The 17,160-nt window shown below is 31.9% G+C and overlaps 2 protein-coding genes across 2 annotated transcripts; one reads left to right on the forward strand and one right to left on the reverse strand.

The window, feature by feature from the left end:
• Positions 1–6,606: 6,606 nt before the first annotated feature.
• LOC112282033 (AMSH-like ubiquitin thioesterase 1) lies at positions 6,607–11,462 on the reverse strand. The gene is made up of 14 exons (XM_024519155.3): positions 11,076–11,462; positions 10,840–10,904; positions 10,522–10,594; positions 10,046–10,306; positions 9,704–9,819; positions 9,334–9,433; positions 9,150–9,196; positions 8,625–8,955; positions 8,342–8,431; positions 8,120–8,182; positions 7,807–7,881; positions 7,594–7,656; positions 7,311–7,363; positions 6,607–6,943 (listed from the first exon to the last, which is right to left on the reverse strand). The coding sequence occupies exons 1-14, from the start codon at positions 11,178–11,180 to the stop codon at positions 6,763–6,765; spliced, it is 1,623 nt and encodes a 540-aa protein (XP_024374923.1). The 5' UTR covers positions 11,181–11,462; the 3' UTR covers positions 6,607–6,762.
• Positions 11,463–13,688: 2,226 nt separating this feature from the next.
• On the forward strand, positions 13,689–14,829 carry LOC112282034 (calcium uniporter protein 1, mitochondrial). The gene is made up of 2 exons (XM_090250864.1): positions 13,689–14,005; positions 14,201–14,829. The coding sequence occupies exons 1-2, from the start codon at positions 13,808–13,810 to the stop codon at positions 14,777–14,779; spliced, it is 777 nt and encodes a 258-aa protein (XP_090106990.1). The 5' UTR covers positions 13,689–13,807; the 3' UTR covers positions 14,780–14,829.
• Positions 14,830–17,160: the final 2,331 nt, after the last annotated feature.

A 17,160-nucleotide genomic window follows, 5' to 3' on the forward strand; every position in this document is an offset into this window, starting at 1 on the left:
CTTAAATCAATTAAAATTTTTAATAAAAAAAGATAGTCTACACTTTCTAAAGAAAAAATCATTTTTAGAGAACTAAATTTTTAGATTGAAGATAGGTAGTCCATAACCTTCAAAACACAAGAATAGAAGTAGAATACTCTGTTCACTTCTAAAAACAAGACAAAAATAATGAATTAGCATTCTTATAAAATTATTAAAGAAATGAATATAGAAGAATCAAAAACTCAATATATTCTTATGTAACTCAAAAAGAATAGATATTTATTTAAAACTAACATAGTAACAAAAATTGAATGACTATTACTAAAGATAAAAAGACTAAAAAATCTTAAAATAAAACTAAGGACTAAAAAGTCATTGACAAGAGTAAAAAAGACTTCATTTTTGCTTCCATATAAACTATCTAAGTAGAAGCTATGTCACAATGTTCTATAGGATATTTGATACAAGATCAATTTACAAGACTTATATTTTAATTTGGAAGGCAAGTGTCTTATATGTCTGCCACATCATTAGCTTATACCACAAGTTATTGATATGTATAACATATGATCAAATTAAATTCTAAGACAAATACCACATAAAGAATTTAGGAAAAATCAAAAAATACTTCAAAGTTGAATTTGAATGCATGCTCAATAGAATATTTTTTTATCAACATTTTTATTCTTAAGAAATATTGGATAAATTTGATTTAACAAATTACTTACTTAAATAAATTTTTCTACTAAGAAAAATTATTACATAGTCTAGTATAAAGATATCATTGATTGATACTATTTAATATTACAAGATGGTTTGTAAATATCTATTCTTTTCTAATATAAACTCAATCTATAATATGCAATAGGCATTATTACAAGATTTGTAGCCAAGCTATAGCAACAACATTTGGAAGTAATTAAGCATATTTTGAAATAAATAAAGAGGATGTATGATTTTAGAATTTATTTCAAGCATCCTTTAAATCTTGTACTTAAAGAATTTATAGATGAAAATTACCTTAGTTGCCTTAAGACTTGGCGTTCTACTATTGAATGTATATTTAAACTTACGCACAGGTTAATTGCTTAGTCCAACAAACAACAATCAACTATTTTTGATAGTAAAACAAAGATAGAATAAAAAAATTTCTTAAAATTTACCAAAGAAGTAATGTATCTATAAAGGTTGCTTATTAAATTATATATTTTATTTCTATATAAGATATTTGTACATTTATCAAATGAATCAATTTAGTTTGATTTTTTTAAAGTTTATATTTCTACAATACATAATTTTTTATCTCAACTACAATAACATGGACTTAGTTTATCTTGCTCAAAATCCTATATTCAAAGCAAAGCATCACTTTATTTAAGAACAGATCCTTAAATTAGAAGTCTCTTTTAATATGTATATGTGTGTATTTCTACTAATTACCTAAATACAAAAATTCTAAATAGACTTTAATATATATATATATATATATATATATATTTTTTTAATTTAAAAAAATATAAATTAAAATTAAAAAAAATAAATTTTTAATATTTAATTTTCTATGTATATTCTAAAAATATTTAGTAATAAACTAATTAGATGAAAATTACCTGTTTTTTCACTAAAGAGTTCTTTTTTTCTAAGAAGTCTTAAAAAATATCAAAAAAATGTGAAAAAATGATGATTTTTAAACTCATCAATTGATTAAATATTTCTTAATAGTTATGTCTAAATAGTTCTATTTGCACAAGATATCAAATAACACTTGACAAATATATTTTTTTTATCAAATAACAAAAAATCATCATGTATGTAAGAAAGTCACTAGAAAGAGTTTATATAAAGCTACATCAAAAGGTTGTAAATATTTTACAAAAAAATACTAATTTAAATTAAAAAATTATTATTTTAATTTTTTTGACAAAGATAAAAGCTGTTTTAAAATATTATTATATTTATAGATAAGAAAAAACTAGAAATTACATCAAAAAATTAATGATTTAAAAGAAATTTTATTATTTAAAAAAATAATAATATGACATGTGTTATTTTTACTTTATTTTTTATTTTTTTATAATATCTATTTTATAAATATAATTATTTTTTATTTTTTATTTTTAATTTGACTTGATACATAATATGTTAGTTTAATAAAGTTAATAAATATTAACTATATTTGACTATATTTTGACTATATATACACGTACACATACACACACACATACACACACACACACACATATATATATATATATATATATATATACACAATTTTATTTATACTTTATATTACATTTTTTTCTGTTAAAGTGAGAATTTTATTATTTTATTTGTTAAATTTATTTAGATGCTGTAATTTCTAAGAAATAAAGAAAATAATAGATCAAAGTTTTATTAATAAATAATTATACTAATATATTTATCTATATAATTAATATAAAGATATATATATATATATATTTGGTATTTATATTTATATTTCATAAATTATATTTTTATTCCAACGAGCTAATTGTCAAATACTATATTAATAATATTATTTTTTTAAAAAATAACATAAATAGAATGCTTAGTTGAAAGTATATATTTTGATTTTTGTAAAATGTACTAGTTTGGTCGTATGCACAATGACCAAGAGTGATTGATCTTAAAAACTAACCATTATATAAACTTACACAAAGCAATTGAATCAATCTAGACTACAAGTGATTTTTAAATTCATTGATATATAAAATTGTATATAATCTCTTATTCTAGATGAGTATACATAATTTTATTTATAATACTAGTTATGTATAATAATTTTTTATTATTATTAATAATATTTATTTTTTGTTGAGTTTTTTATAAATTTTATTTTATGCATTTCAATCCTAGAAGTTTAAAAATATGGTATCATTCCAACATATATACAGCATGGATTTTTGATTAGTCAAAACAAAAGCATATTAGTTGGACAAAGCTATTTGCAAATCTATGTAATCATTATTTAACTTAAATTCTAAAATGAATCATTTAAACATGTATTACATAGCTTAAAAAGCAAGTATAGAGTTTTCATATATGTATATGTGTGTGTATATATATATATATATATATATATATAGAGAGAGAGAGAGAGAGAGAGAGAGAGAGAGAAAAAGAGAGAGAGAGAGAACATAGATAGAATCTTTATTTGCTCAATAGTAAAGATTGAATTATGGTACAACTAAGCAAATGACACAAAATTGTCATTAGATCCATGTTAGTAGAACATAGGGGATTCACTTGCAAAATCCATGCAATTTTTTATTTTTACACATTCAAATAGATTCAATAATATGGATTCAATTTATTGTTTTATATCTCAAGTAATAAAAAAAATCTTATAAAAGGTTTTTAAATGCTACATGGCTTACAAAATAAATATGTAAGTTTTTAGGTGTTTTTTTAGTAGTTTCATAGATCTAAAAACTTTTCAAAAATACACCTTTGACCATATCATATATTAAAGAATAACTATAGATATAACTTAAATTTTAAAAATAATTACAAATATTCTTTATATATATATATATATATATTATTTTAAATTCATTCAAATTATTTAAGTAATATAGGTATTTATAAAAATGCTCTATATGTATTTAAATCTTACCAAATATTTTAGTAATTGAAAGATACAAATTTTTTATATGTTTTTAACTAGTATTAAAATAGACCAATTTTTTTTAAAAACTCCAAGTATTTTATAAATTTATTATTATATTTTTTTAAGATGATGTTTTAAAATTAAAACTAATGTATGCCTCAAATATAACAAAAAAATTATACAATGATATTTTAGTTATTATAATCATTTGTTTCAATAAGAAAAATTAACTTGAATTAAACAATAGCTATTTTAAATAGATTTATATTATATATATTATAAATATATTAGATAATTATATATATATATATATGAGAACTTATTAATTAAACTAAGGTCATTAATCAAATTAAAAAAAAATCTTTGAATCATCATGCAATGTACTTTAAACCATAATTGAGTAGTTTTTATTTTCTTTTCTTTAGAAATATTAAAACTTATGATTTTTTAATCACTTTAATTTATTTATTTATACAACTATTGCTTTAGAAGAAGAATCAATAAGTAGAAATTCATAGAGACCAACTTCTAAATTTACAATCGACAAATAAATCAGTCAATGGTATTTTATTGTACTGCTTATTATTGCTGATATTAAGAAGGCCAAAGATTCTTAAGATGATAGATAAGAAAGAATGCTTTTAAAAAATACCTTTACAGACTTAAGCAACTGAATAGAAACAAGTAAGAGTTTATTACATAATATGCTAAGTGTATGGATTTTTCATCATATTAATAAATATCTTAAGCAAATTATATCATTCAAGTACTAATGATTTTTTGTAATAAATGTATTTACAATTTTTTTATGATCTTCTTATATAGTCACTTTTACAAAATAAAATAGAATATTAAGATATATATATATATATATATATATAAATTATGGTTATTATGCTAAACCTAACTGGCATCTAATTTGGTTATAAAGATTGAAAGATATAGAATTTAAGAATCTTAAATTGAAATAAGAAAAGATAAATACCCATCATATATACTTAATATAAGATGTGACAACAGAGAATGAAGAGACAAATTTGTGCAACTCTTATAAATTACACTATTTTACTATTTCAAATGGATAAATAATAAAATATGAATTGGTTTATTCTTGTCATTTAAATACTATTCTTACTATTATTGTTATTCAAGTATATATATATATATATATATATTTATATATATCTCCAAGACTACCTTGTCAATACCTTTCTTATTTTTTAGTCTTAGTTCATGACTATTTAGCTTCTTTGTATTTGCTAATAATTATTTTTTTTCTTATTATTTTATACCAATTTTCCATTTGTCTAATTTTTTTTAAAATTTACATTAGAATATATTGTATTTTTCAAGTTTTGACTTGATTTATGTCCTTAAAAAAGGCCTACTAAGATAAAGTTGTATTGAGGTGGTATGACATTAAGAATATTATATTTTAATAAAGTTCTATTATTAAGCTAATAAAAATTGCAATTAAATCAATTTTAACATTTTAAAAAATATAGTAGAAGGTTATGATAAAGTTTTTATTATTGCTTCAATCACAATAATCAATTTAAGCTTCGAGCATAAACAAAAGAATACTACTGTAGCTTATTTGGTAAAATATGATGGTTGTGAACAAATAGAGAAATTCATTTTATTCTAATAATAATATCAATTATCTTTTTTTTCATTTCGTGGATGCAAGTAATCATCCTACATAATTTTTGAATATTCACACAAGCATAAAGAATCTACAATTAGGTTACATCTATCATGAACAAACCAGCTTCTTATAAACGAAATTTAGTCTTTAGAATTTTTTTTTATTTTTTTTATTTTTTTTATTATAACAGTAGATTATATTTGCAAGTGCTATTCACTCAAATTTAAAAGATAATGCATCATGTGGTCTTTTTTTTTTTTATAGGGTTTGAAGGTAAAAACCATTCAAATCTATTATAAGAAATTTTTATTTCAATAAAAATTACATAGTATACTATACATTTAAAATTTAATATGAACTAATTAAGTTGAATTTGGATAAATCTTATGGAAATTAACCTCCATAATATTAAACAATAACTTGAAAAAAGTAAAACCTTCTTCAAGAAATAGCATAGATCTTAAAAATTAAAAAATTATCTTTGAGGTTAGGTCTAACATATCAATTACATGGAATTCAAGAGTTTCTCAATCTTTATTTATTATTTATGTTAAATCTTAAGAATAGAATAAATGGTTTTTTAAAAAAATTAAGTAGAATTACAACATTTAAGTCCAGATTTTTTTTAAATGTTAGTTTTTGTATCTATCTAATTTAAAAGTGTTATGATACAAGCAATGTTTATTCTAATTTTTTTTAAAAAATAATCAAGGTATTGTATAAATAATGTCTTGTTACAAATATGATGTTCAAAAAATTAAAATCATTACAAGATATGTCAATACTTAAAAACAATATCATCAAAATATGTTGTATGTTAATTTTTTCAATCATGTTTAAAAGAGATGCAAATAACTGCCATATTTTTTAGGTCAATAAAAATTAACTACATAAAAGTTAAATGGCTTGAATTTTGTGTGTTGATCTAAAATTATTTAAACAAAGATTGATAATGATCAACTCTGCTTTGTTTTTAAAATGTGATTGGCCACAAATCGTACCAACTATTATCGAATTAATTCAACAAATATTCCGAATATAAATATATCATGTCAATAACATTATATTTTTAACTTTTCAAAACAAAATTTGCTTTTAACATTTTGCAACCTACTGTAAAAGTAACATAGCGCCATCATACATATTTTCTCCCCAGTTTTGGAACATCTCTTGTTCAATTACATTGAATCTTTAAGAATTTGAGATACTGATAACAAATGCATGAGTTGAGCATAACCCTTCGGAAGGATGTTCTTTTGAACTGTGAAGACTCCTGAATGGGCGCACTTTGTGAAGACAAAAGAGGGAGAGAAAAGAGAAAAACAATTAAAAAAAAAAAAAAAAAGAAAAAAAAATCCTTATAGGACGTGGAAAACCTCTGCATCCTTTTTAAATGATAGAAAAAATTACTGCAACACAGCAGCATAAAATCAGAACGATGCCCGAGTACAACATTGTTGGCTCGGTTGCAGATAATTGCACAAATTGGATCGTGTGCCTATCATTGTGCTCGTAGATCCATAACATCAAACTGTAGGTTTGGGTTCATATAAACATGGTTGCACCACTCATAGATGGGGCCTCCACCTGGGGGATTTTCATGGGGATGAAAACCACGCTTTTGGCACTGCTGAATAACTTTTACACCTCCAGGATCAGATAGGCGGAAAATACCGTAAGGTCTGCATTTTAAATACACTTGAAACCATTAGAACATTTGGCTCAAGGACACAATAAGCATTGTCTAATATCCCTCTCCATGAAAAAATAAAAATAAAACAAAAACAAAAAAAAAGTGTGCATAGATCTAAATGTTTATCTATAAATTCGACAAAATAACTAAGGACTGACGCTACTGATTTAACATAGGATGACAACAGTACTACGCAACGAAAAACTGACATCACTTTCTCACATCTTTATCAGATTTTCAAGGATGTAGCATAACAATTTCGTCATTTCCTCGGAAGAATAAGTATCAAACAAGAATAAATTGTGCAAAAGCTACAATGTTCGCGACGAAAAAAAATAATGACCGTCATCACATACCGAGAGTTGTCAGTTGGCGCCATCACTATAGCAATAGCCTCTGGCAACATTATCTACAAAAAATGACTTAGTAAGTTTTGCGAAACTGGCAAGGATTACCACAAGAACTACAAAGATGCATGACATAATGCCCAAACTTCACAAAAGCACAATCTGAAAAGCTTATCACCACCAGTATTAGACAGCCAGGAAATATTCAAATACAGTACTCTGTGAATAGGAGTCAATTATACATAATACTAATCATATTGTAATGGTCAAAATTGAATATGGACTGACTGACCTGATAGGAGTAATGAGTATGGAGATCAATGGAGGACATAAAACACGATTGTGTCGGATGTGTCTGCAAAATCAACAGAGAAACGTATTCATAGCCACATGTAAATCGTTCCATAGTTTACAAGAGCCGTATCAAGCACGAAAAGATGCTAGGTATCTCATGACCTATATCTCTAAATTAGAAAAACCTATGCTGACTTAACAATCTTCTTACATGTATCCAACCAAGCTGAAAAAGACTTCGCTTGTCTTGTGCATCAAATATTTCCTCCTCATTAATTGTTTGACACTGTGATAAACACATTCCAAACAGGAATTAAGAGGATAACCCAATCTTTCTTATGCTTACAAGTAAAATTAACAAAAACAAGCTTAACTCTACTGTCATCCATCCCATGAACAAAGATCATATAAATCTGCTTTACGAACGTCTACAAAAGTAGATCAATACGGTCAATTATATCTGCAAGTCTATTGTTTGTGAAATTTGAACATCAGAAAAACAGTGTGCGAGAAAATAGCCATACGGAGTCGGATGTGGCTTCCTGCTTTGGAACGATCAAAGTACAAACGTAAAAAACGCCCTTCTTCTGCAAAAAATAACCAAGAGGAGGCACTATCAATTTACAAGTATGCTCAGTTTTTACTGAATGACATTACCGCCACGGTCACAAATTGGTCTGGCAAAGCAATTATATATGAAAAAATAAAAGCTCTACATGGCTAACATGTTTGCAGATTGAACTCACCAAGGACCCTGCAAGAACCCCACATGTCTCGAGATTTCGAGTAGTATTTGCTTTCGACAGTCGCATAAATTCGTTCAACATTTTCGTGGACTGGGGCAAAAATCGTGACAAAAAATAAATAAATAAATGAGCGAAATACAAACTAAAGAGCGAACACAAGCTGCAAACAGTAAATCATCATACCAAAGTTACATCGATTTTACCCCCAGCCTACCGAAGGCAAATAGAAAAAATATCAAAAGCAATCAAAGCAACCATGCAGATTGAGTTTGCAGATGCCTACAATGTGCAAGCGCTTAGGTCCTTTGGACAAATCATCGTCTAGAGGTTGTGGTGATCCAGGACGAGGATCAGCCACCAGGTCAGGTGACAACTGACTTTGGGAGTGATCATGTGTGTCAAGCACAGCTTGCACTGTTTGTACAGGAGCAGCAATAGGAGGTGGAGAAGGCTGTCTGACCAATGTAACTGGAGGGGCAACATCTACTGTCACGGATGACTGAGAACCGGACCAAAGGGCGGGATCTGATAAAGATTCCAAAGCGGCAACAGTTGAAGACACACTGGTAGACGCGGTAGGAGCTTGAGCAGGAGCATTCCAGTCCTGGAAAAAGCTTCACCCCATTCGCCCATCGTGGCAACCATCAGAAAATCTAGCTTTCAGTACTTCAACGTTGATACGAAACACCAATTGTGTTTGTTGGTCAACAAATGCTAGAAAAGGCAGCTACAGAAAACTAATTAAAGATTAAGTGCAACCAAAGAAACTGATTTAAAATAGATTCAAAAGGAATAGTCAGTGACAAACCTTGGTAGCTCAATTGGTGTAGCATCAATATGGCTTGGATATTGAACCTGCACAGTAAAAAATGAGGAGAAATCATCACTGGACTTAATCCCTCAAGTCCCCAATATTATAATTTATATCTAATGAAGTTAAACTGAAAAATCCTTCATTCATTCGAACTTCTGTCCGCTAAATTACTGCATACTTTAAGAGGTGCCGACTCTCTCCGTGGTCGCTGCGTACTCGGTCCAAGGATAGAGTGTCTGGAAAGTGTTTCCTCCTTGGGCCTTGGAATGTTCAGGGACCTACATATTAAAAACAAACCCACAATTAACATCCAACTATAAGATTAGCATTCAAAATGCAATTTGACTGAAAAGCACCTCATTTTCAAAGTAGTTTTACAAATGTCCCACGTGTAGTAAAACCATGAGTTATTTGATGAAGGTTGATGCAGGTACATGGATTTGAAGAATGACGACGAGAACGACGGTTTTCAGATTAGAAGCAAGACCGGCAGATTTCAAATCCATTCAAATTCAGATCATTGCTATAACACACAAGAAGTTACTCACGAATTTTTAAGTTGAGTTTCCAGAGAAGTACTATTGTAAGTTAAACCTAGCGCATAATCTCCAGGTCCTGAAGCAGCATAACCTGGGACTTGGGCTCGTGTTCCATTGCCACCAAACTGAAAACAACGACGTGGTCAGGGTGTTTCAATTGAAATTTCAACTAGTTATTTCAAAAATCAATCATAAACCCGACTCACTTCCGAATAAGCTCTACAAATTGAGGTACAACTTTTACGTCAAGAAACTCGCAAAATAAAAACCTAAGATCGGCCAATAAATATCAACCTAAACAAAAGTCAAGTTCAAAACAGAAAACATAGAACGTAAATGAATTCGACATGCCTTATCTTGATTTACTCCTGAGAACGAGTGGCTCCTCTCATAAGAACCCTCAGTGTTCAACGTTTTATTGTCATAGGAAGGCCAACTATATGAGGGAGTGACATATGATGGAGAGCTGAATGGGGAAGGAGTGCTGTATGAAGACGGCAAGCTCTGTGAGGAAGGCGCCGTGGGCTTGAGAAAACGCTGGTTGTACAGATCAAGTTGCTTCCGAACTTCAGGCTGCAGCTTTTCGAGCTCCGTGATAACATCTCGAAATCTCTGTAATTCCCGTCACCAATGCAAGAAATTAACACGCAGAGAAATAGCTAAAAAACATCTTGAGGAAAAAATACGTACAAACCCAGATGTGTGCATGGGGCTGTTAACATCCTCGTTTTAATAATCTTATAAATGTCGAACGTAAACGTTCGTATGCCACCTTCCTTGGAAAAACCGAAGTATCAACCAATTACTGAATGAATTGCTGAACTTACTCTGATGTAGTCTTGAAGTTCCCTTGGATACAACCGGTATTCGCGATGTTTGGGGATGGTCTCAGACACTAAACTGCAATCATCAACGGAAAATTCAACAACTGTTCGTAACGTATTCCAACAAGTCATTCACTGCACTAAAATTCATCAGCCCCCCAGCTGTGTGCCAGGGCCTTTGAAGCACATCATTTCTGATACCAATTGCAAAGCTTGATCCACAAATTAGCGTCATAATTGGGACAACCTCTGTACGAAAAGTTCTGCGTAGAGTTCCCAAATTACCCATTACTAGCCAAACTTGCAAAACACGCAATTCACCTGGAAAATCGAACCAGCAAAATGTAGTAATCGATGACGTTACCCTCATCCCGGTAAACACGAGCCTGCAAACCACTCAATGCAACCCCTAATTACGATCGAATATCGCACACCCTCTTCCGATTAGATACAAATACAAATATAAATGCCCTAATCTCTTCAATCTAACTCTTCACTCTAACTCTTCACTCTAAGCGATCATACTCCCTCCCAGGCCAGCAATCCAATTTGAACACCTGCTTCAAAAGATTATCCGCCGTTCGGTAATAATACTTCAACGGCAGCCGGTTATCCACATCCACCCTCTTCGTCTTCGCAGCAATAGTCAGAGTACCCTCCATGGTAACCTCTCCCGTGATCAAAGAATACGCGATTTACAGCGTCCCCAGATAAAACAAAACATACCCAAGTACTCCAGCTTCACCCACAACAACAGACTTGAAACTACGCATCACTCGTAGAATTGCAAGTTCGATATTCATGTGCAGATGTTCACGAAACAGGACCCAAAAGTCCCCTGAGCACCTCAATAATCCCGGCACGATGAGCTCATGCCCAAGCCCTAGCCCAAACCTAAGGCTCGGTCTCGGTGTTCCTCTCGGTCTGGGCGGGCTTGATTGAATGAAGGGCGGGGGTTTGGTAGAGGAGGTAAAATTTTCAGCGCCAAGAACATCGTAAAGTACCACAGTCTTCTTTGGTAGGTCAACGATGCCTACACGCCGACTGGAGTTATGCTTCGGTGCAGACATGCTTGTCTTTTCCGTGTTGCAAGTTTACTGTATTTGGCCAAACCCAAAGGATGACGTCAAGCTCTACCAGAGCAAAAAGCATTTTTGGTCTTGTACTTGTAACATCGATTTAACTCCAGGAATGTCTTGCGTCTTGGGAGACTGGCAATGGATTGTTGTCGTGCCTGGGAGAGCGACGTGGGAGACACTCAACCTCATTCTGTTTCGTGTCTTCGCATTCCATTGAGATAAACGCGAGGGGATGTGTGTTCATGGTGTTGAAGTTTGTTCCAGTGCTTTCAATGCCGCCAAATGCTGTCCATCTTCAGGCTCTCCCGAGTGCAACGCCCGCCGCATTTGTTCGGTATTTGCATGTAGAGGTCTCGGGCAGAGGGCGTTACACAATCCAGGGCCCCACACTTTTCCTCGAACTGAGCTCTTGCATTGCAGAATGCACATGGGCCAGAGATTTGCACTCTACATTGTTGGAATTTTAGAGCTTTGTTGTGATTACTTCATAGACTTAAAGAAACCCTATCCCTCACAAGATACCTCTAATTTACCCCTCAATGAAGAATGTTCATTGAACAGCTGATTTAAATCTCCGTAATAAACAATGCATATACAACAATATTGTTGAAACCTGGTGAATTTCTAGGTTAGCGTAGATAACTTTCGCAATGAACTAAGTAGACAATCGAGCAGTTTGATTCACTATTAATGTACTGAGTGCATGCAAAGATTGTGTAAGGTCTTGCACATCGGCTGTGCAAAAAGAAGCCATCACCACCCAAGTGAAGGCTGGTGTGGTTCCATGAATTCAAACTGGGGATCAGACAACTCGTAATGGAACGTTTCAAAAATTCGCGCATGAATGTCTGAATTAGCATCACACAAAGCACAGCCCGCGATTCTCAACTCAGGAGAAATGGAATCTGATAACTCAATTGAACATTGCGTTGCTGCTCTTCCTTAATTTTTCAAAAGCTTCAGAAGTTCATTTTAATCGTAAGTAATGATGAAGATGAGATCAGTAGCTAGGAGCTTGAAAACAGGGTTCAAGACGCTGCTACCAGACAGAGTACAATTTCTGCTAATCCGTAGCCTTCAATACCCAAATCTCGAAGTCGAAGCAAAGACACTCACATTTTGCAAACTTTGATGTTCAGAAACCCGTAACAATTTCTTGAAATTATCAAATGAAATTGCCACTAAGGATCTTCAGCAAAATTCGTTGACGTAATATGCCCCCTCTGTTCTCTGATTCACGTCATTAATTTCAAAGTTGGCTTGCTAGACACCACACAAAACACATGAAATCTATTCTAACGAGAACTCCAACTGTGGTTTAGATCTCCGGTTGATGATTGCGCAAGTTGTGGGTTGGCTCTGACTCATGCGTCCGAAGCATTCAATCAATCGGCGAACTTAGCTTCCATCCGCAGAGTCCAGAGCTCAAATATCCTTATCCCACGCGTCCATGTGAAGCCTTCCCCCATGAGGTCCACGGAGTTGATGTCCAACAACTACCTGCGCCGCCGAAATGCGCAGATTCTGTAGCTTCAGACCTGATAAGCATGAGGAAATTCACACAATATGAGGGCCTAAAGTGCTAGAATTGATGGATTTGGATGGATTTGTGAAAGTTGCACATGCCCAGCCCCTTGTCAGGATTTTCGGTGCATGAGTCAAATCGAGATTTGCAGGGAAAGGGAAACGTTCGTACTACCAGCTTGGGGCAGCGGGCCGGAGTCATGGCTGCTTGCCGCGGAGTATTGCGTAGATTATGTCATGCGAAGTTGGTGTTTACAAGCAGCAATTTCGTCGCAACAAACTTGATGCGAAGACCAAGTGAATTTGGAAATTCTTGTTCGGTTTCGAATGCAGCGGTAGCATCGTCCCCGTGTCCACAGTCGATATCATTTTTGCAAGTGCAGATGTGGAGTCCTTCAAGGGACTTGAGGTGGTCGTTGTGGAGGTGTGTGACGTTGAGGTCTGTGCATGCGGCGGCGTATAAAGACGATCTTGAACGGGATGAAAAGGATGAAAACTTTAAAAGAGGGGGAGCGATATGCGTTTGTGGTAGGAAGGTGGAGGAAGCGTCGACCAGAATCGCCACCACAGAAGCAAGGAACCTTGTACAGCAAGTGCACCTGTCATCTATTCGGAAGAAACTGTGAAACGATTCGCGCGACAGTATCAGCTATGAGGAGCTTCTTCACGTTATCCAGACAACGAGGATGGTCTCCAACAACGAGGAGGCCATGCGCATGGCGCAGGTGTTCAACCAAGCCGGCGTCATGCTAATGTTCCGGGACAAGGTCCACTTGCATCCTGAGAAGGTGAGTTTTCACACACATACTCGCCATTTTGGTTGTTGCAATGACAGGAAGAACAAGCCCACATTGGTCATCTTCAAAGTGAAATTTGACATGCAACCATGAATTCAACGACCGCACGGGTGATCGGAATTGAATCATTGCCTCTTCTCGTCCACGTCTATTCTGTTCTTACATGCTTTATCGTGCAAATCAGTCTTCACATAAAAAAATCAAGCTTCGCGCACTCGGGAGAGGTGTGTGAGGGATGGGTAAACAGAGTGACATTAGTAACGGAGAGAATTGAATTGACAGATTACGGAGCTTGTGGCGAGCGTCCTGCCACTGTCTCTCATCGGTGAGGACAACCCACGAAGCAAGGAACTGTTGGCGTTGTTGAAGGAGAAGGAGGAAATCGACAGGAAGGCTCACAAGCAGATGCGATTGGTGCTATGGACAGTCCTTTGCGGGATCGTAATAAAACTGCTGCTCTTCTTCCGGCTCACGTTCTGGGAGTTCTCGTGGAACGTCATGGAGCCCATCGCCTTCTTCACCACCGCTAGTGGCTTGGTCTGCGGCTACACCTACTTCATGGTCACGTCGAGCAATCCGAGCTACCAAGACCTCATGCAGAGGATCTTCCAATGTCGGCAACGGAACCTGTTCCAGAAGCAGAACTTCGACAACAAACGCTTCGAAGAGCTGCGAGTGCAGTGCGAGGCATGGCTCCATCCACTCCCGCACAAGGGTCTGCAGGATGCGCACGAAGCGACGCAGCGAACGGCGCAGCATCGCCATGCAACTCTCTCCCATGTCTTCACTCCCTCGTCGCTCATCGTCCGAAAACATGCCAAATTCGGGTTTAGTCGTCGTATTTTAGGGTCAGGGCTTTAGAATCAAACGGAATTAGGTTGGAGAGGAAGAATATATGTAAGTATGACCATTCCCTGGTGGTAAGCCCTGCATGCCAATAACTGTTGAAAATCTTGTATATATTTTGAGGTCACGTGAGAAAATGTTATATAGAAAGTTGAAGATTGTTTTGGTTGGTGATAAACCAAATTACATCAAAAAATCATTTATGATCGATGTTATTTGTTATTATTATTATTTTTTAAATAATGTTTTCCTTTTTCTTTTTCAGAACGGTGTATATAGAAATTATTGAATTAGATGATATTAGTAAAACAATGAAAAATATCTGTGGCATAGTAGAAAATTGGGGTATTAAATATCATTTATTGGCTGGTATTAAAATATAAGTAGATATTCATTGATTCTAACTAGGAATGTATTATTATCTTGAGGTACTACTTGGTAATTATATTGCACCCTTGAATGGATGTTAACAACTTAATTAGCAAATATCGAAACCTAAGATATCAAAAAAGAAACATGATAAATAATAATGAATTAAGAGTAATGGATATGTATTATTTAGAGCCAAAAACACTATTATCTACTAAAAAAAATTATAATTGGTGATCATATTTTGTAGTTTTATAAAGGCCACAAGTAGCTTCTAAATAAGTTAAAAACTTATTGGTATGGACCTTAAAGAATCCAATGCCTTCATGCAAATAATATTGTGTTTTTGTAAAAAATATTAATAGAAATCTCAACTTATTAGAATAAACATAAAATTTAAACATTCTTAGTTTTATAATTCTACCCAACTTCAAACTATTATTCCTACTAACTCAACTAAAAGTTTGGTTAAGCAATAAAAAAAAGATAATTAGTTGAAATCTAAGAAAAAATAAACAAATTAACCAAAACAAACAAAGGAAGTTAAAGACCAATATGTCAAGAACAATTAGGTGGTTGCAACAAAAATATAGAAGATATGAGGTTGCTAAATATAAGTATCTATTAGAAGTGGCAATGACAACACCATTTCTAGTAATGATGTATTACAAAACAAAAAAAATATGATAAATTATTTAAGATTAGGAAAAATAATTAATTCTATAAATAATAATGAAGTTGAATCTAGCATTGCATTTAATTAATATAAAACTAAAATGGTAACTTACTATAATGGTCTCTTGATGTCTAAAAAATCTAAAAGCTGAAGTTAATAGGAAAGTTTTAAAAACTGTTGAACTTGGGTACTAAAGTCTAATATCCCTGTTAAAATTTGTAGAGCAACAATTAAACAAGATTAATATTCTAAAAATATCTATGATTCAAAATCTTTAAAAAAATTAAATCTAAAATAAGCAATCAAAAGAATATCATCTAAAGCAATCTATAAATTTGGATAATTAGTGGTTATTGTCCTTCAACAATCTATACTTACTAACGAAGCAACAAAATTAATAAATAAAGCAAGGGTTGTAACTACAAAAAAGAATAATGATTATTAAAACATAAAAAGTCATTTCAATTGAAACAAGAAAAATGATTCTAATAATAATTTGTGCAAGCCAATATATAGCCATAAAAGAACAACTCATTGCATTAGTTTGTGGGAAAAAAAAGATTTGAAAAAAATAAAAAATAAAAAACAACCATAACTATTAATAAAGATTAAATATAGATTAAAAAATAAATATTAGGAATAATTATACTTTCAAGTTAAGTCCAAGAAATATATATATATATATATATATATAAGGACTTGTTAAAGCCACATCCCCCTTTTCACCTCATGATTCATTTTTGTACAAGTTCCATGTTTCCTACCTCATTTCTATTCCTTATTTCTTGTTTTCTGTTCTTATACCATAATCCTACCACTTCATCCACATCTTCTCTAGTCCTAACCCCGCCACTCCATCTCCACTCTTTCCAACCTTATCCCACCCTTGTCACCAAAAATAACAAAATTTTATCATGAAATGCATTATAGATGTAAACATAGGCATAGCAACTTTGATCTTAGTCTCTATTTTTTACATCTAAACTATAACATACGTTATTTTTGTTATCTTGATAATAATAAATTTCCTTTGTAAGCATAAAAATTCACACAATAAAATATTGAATTATGAATGAGTTAATAGGTCCTAGATAATGTATATATCTTAAAAATTAGAAAAGCAAAACAAAACTAAATAGAAGGTAAAGTTTATAAGATCCTAATATGTATTATCAATCTACAAAAAAAATACAACATACAATTTTGAAAAAAAATATTCATATCATGCTATTAAAGCTAATTTACAAATATAAAAATTGAATGCACCAGATTCAATTAAAAAATAGGAAGATTGAATATGCACATAACATAAAAATTACTTTTAAAAAAACCATAAATTCCAAAAAACATG

The sequence above is a fragment of the Physcomitrium patens genome, chromosome 5 (assembly GCF_059467195.1).
Source record: "Physcomitrium patens ecotype Gransden chromosome 5, ASM5946719v1, whole genome shotgun sequence".
Lineage (NCBI taxonomy): Eukaryota > Viridiplantae > Streptophyta > Bryopsida > Funariales > Funariaceae > Physcomitrium > Physcomitrium patens.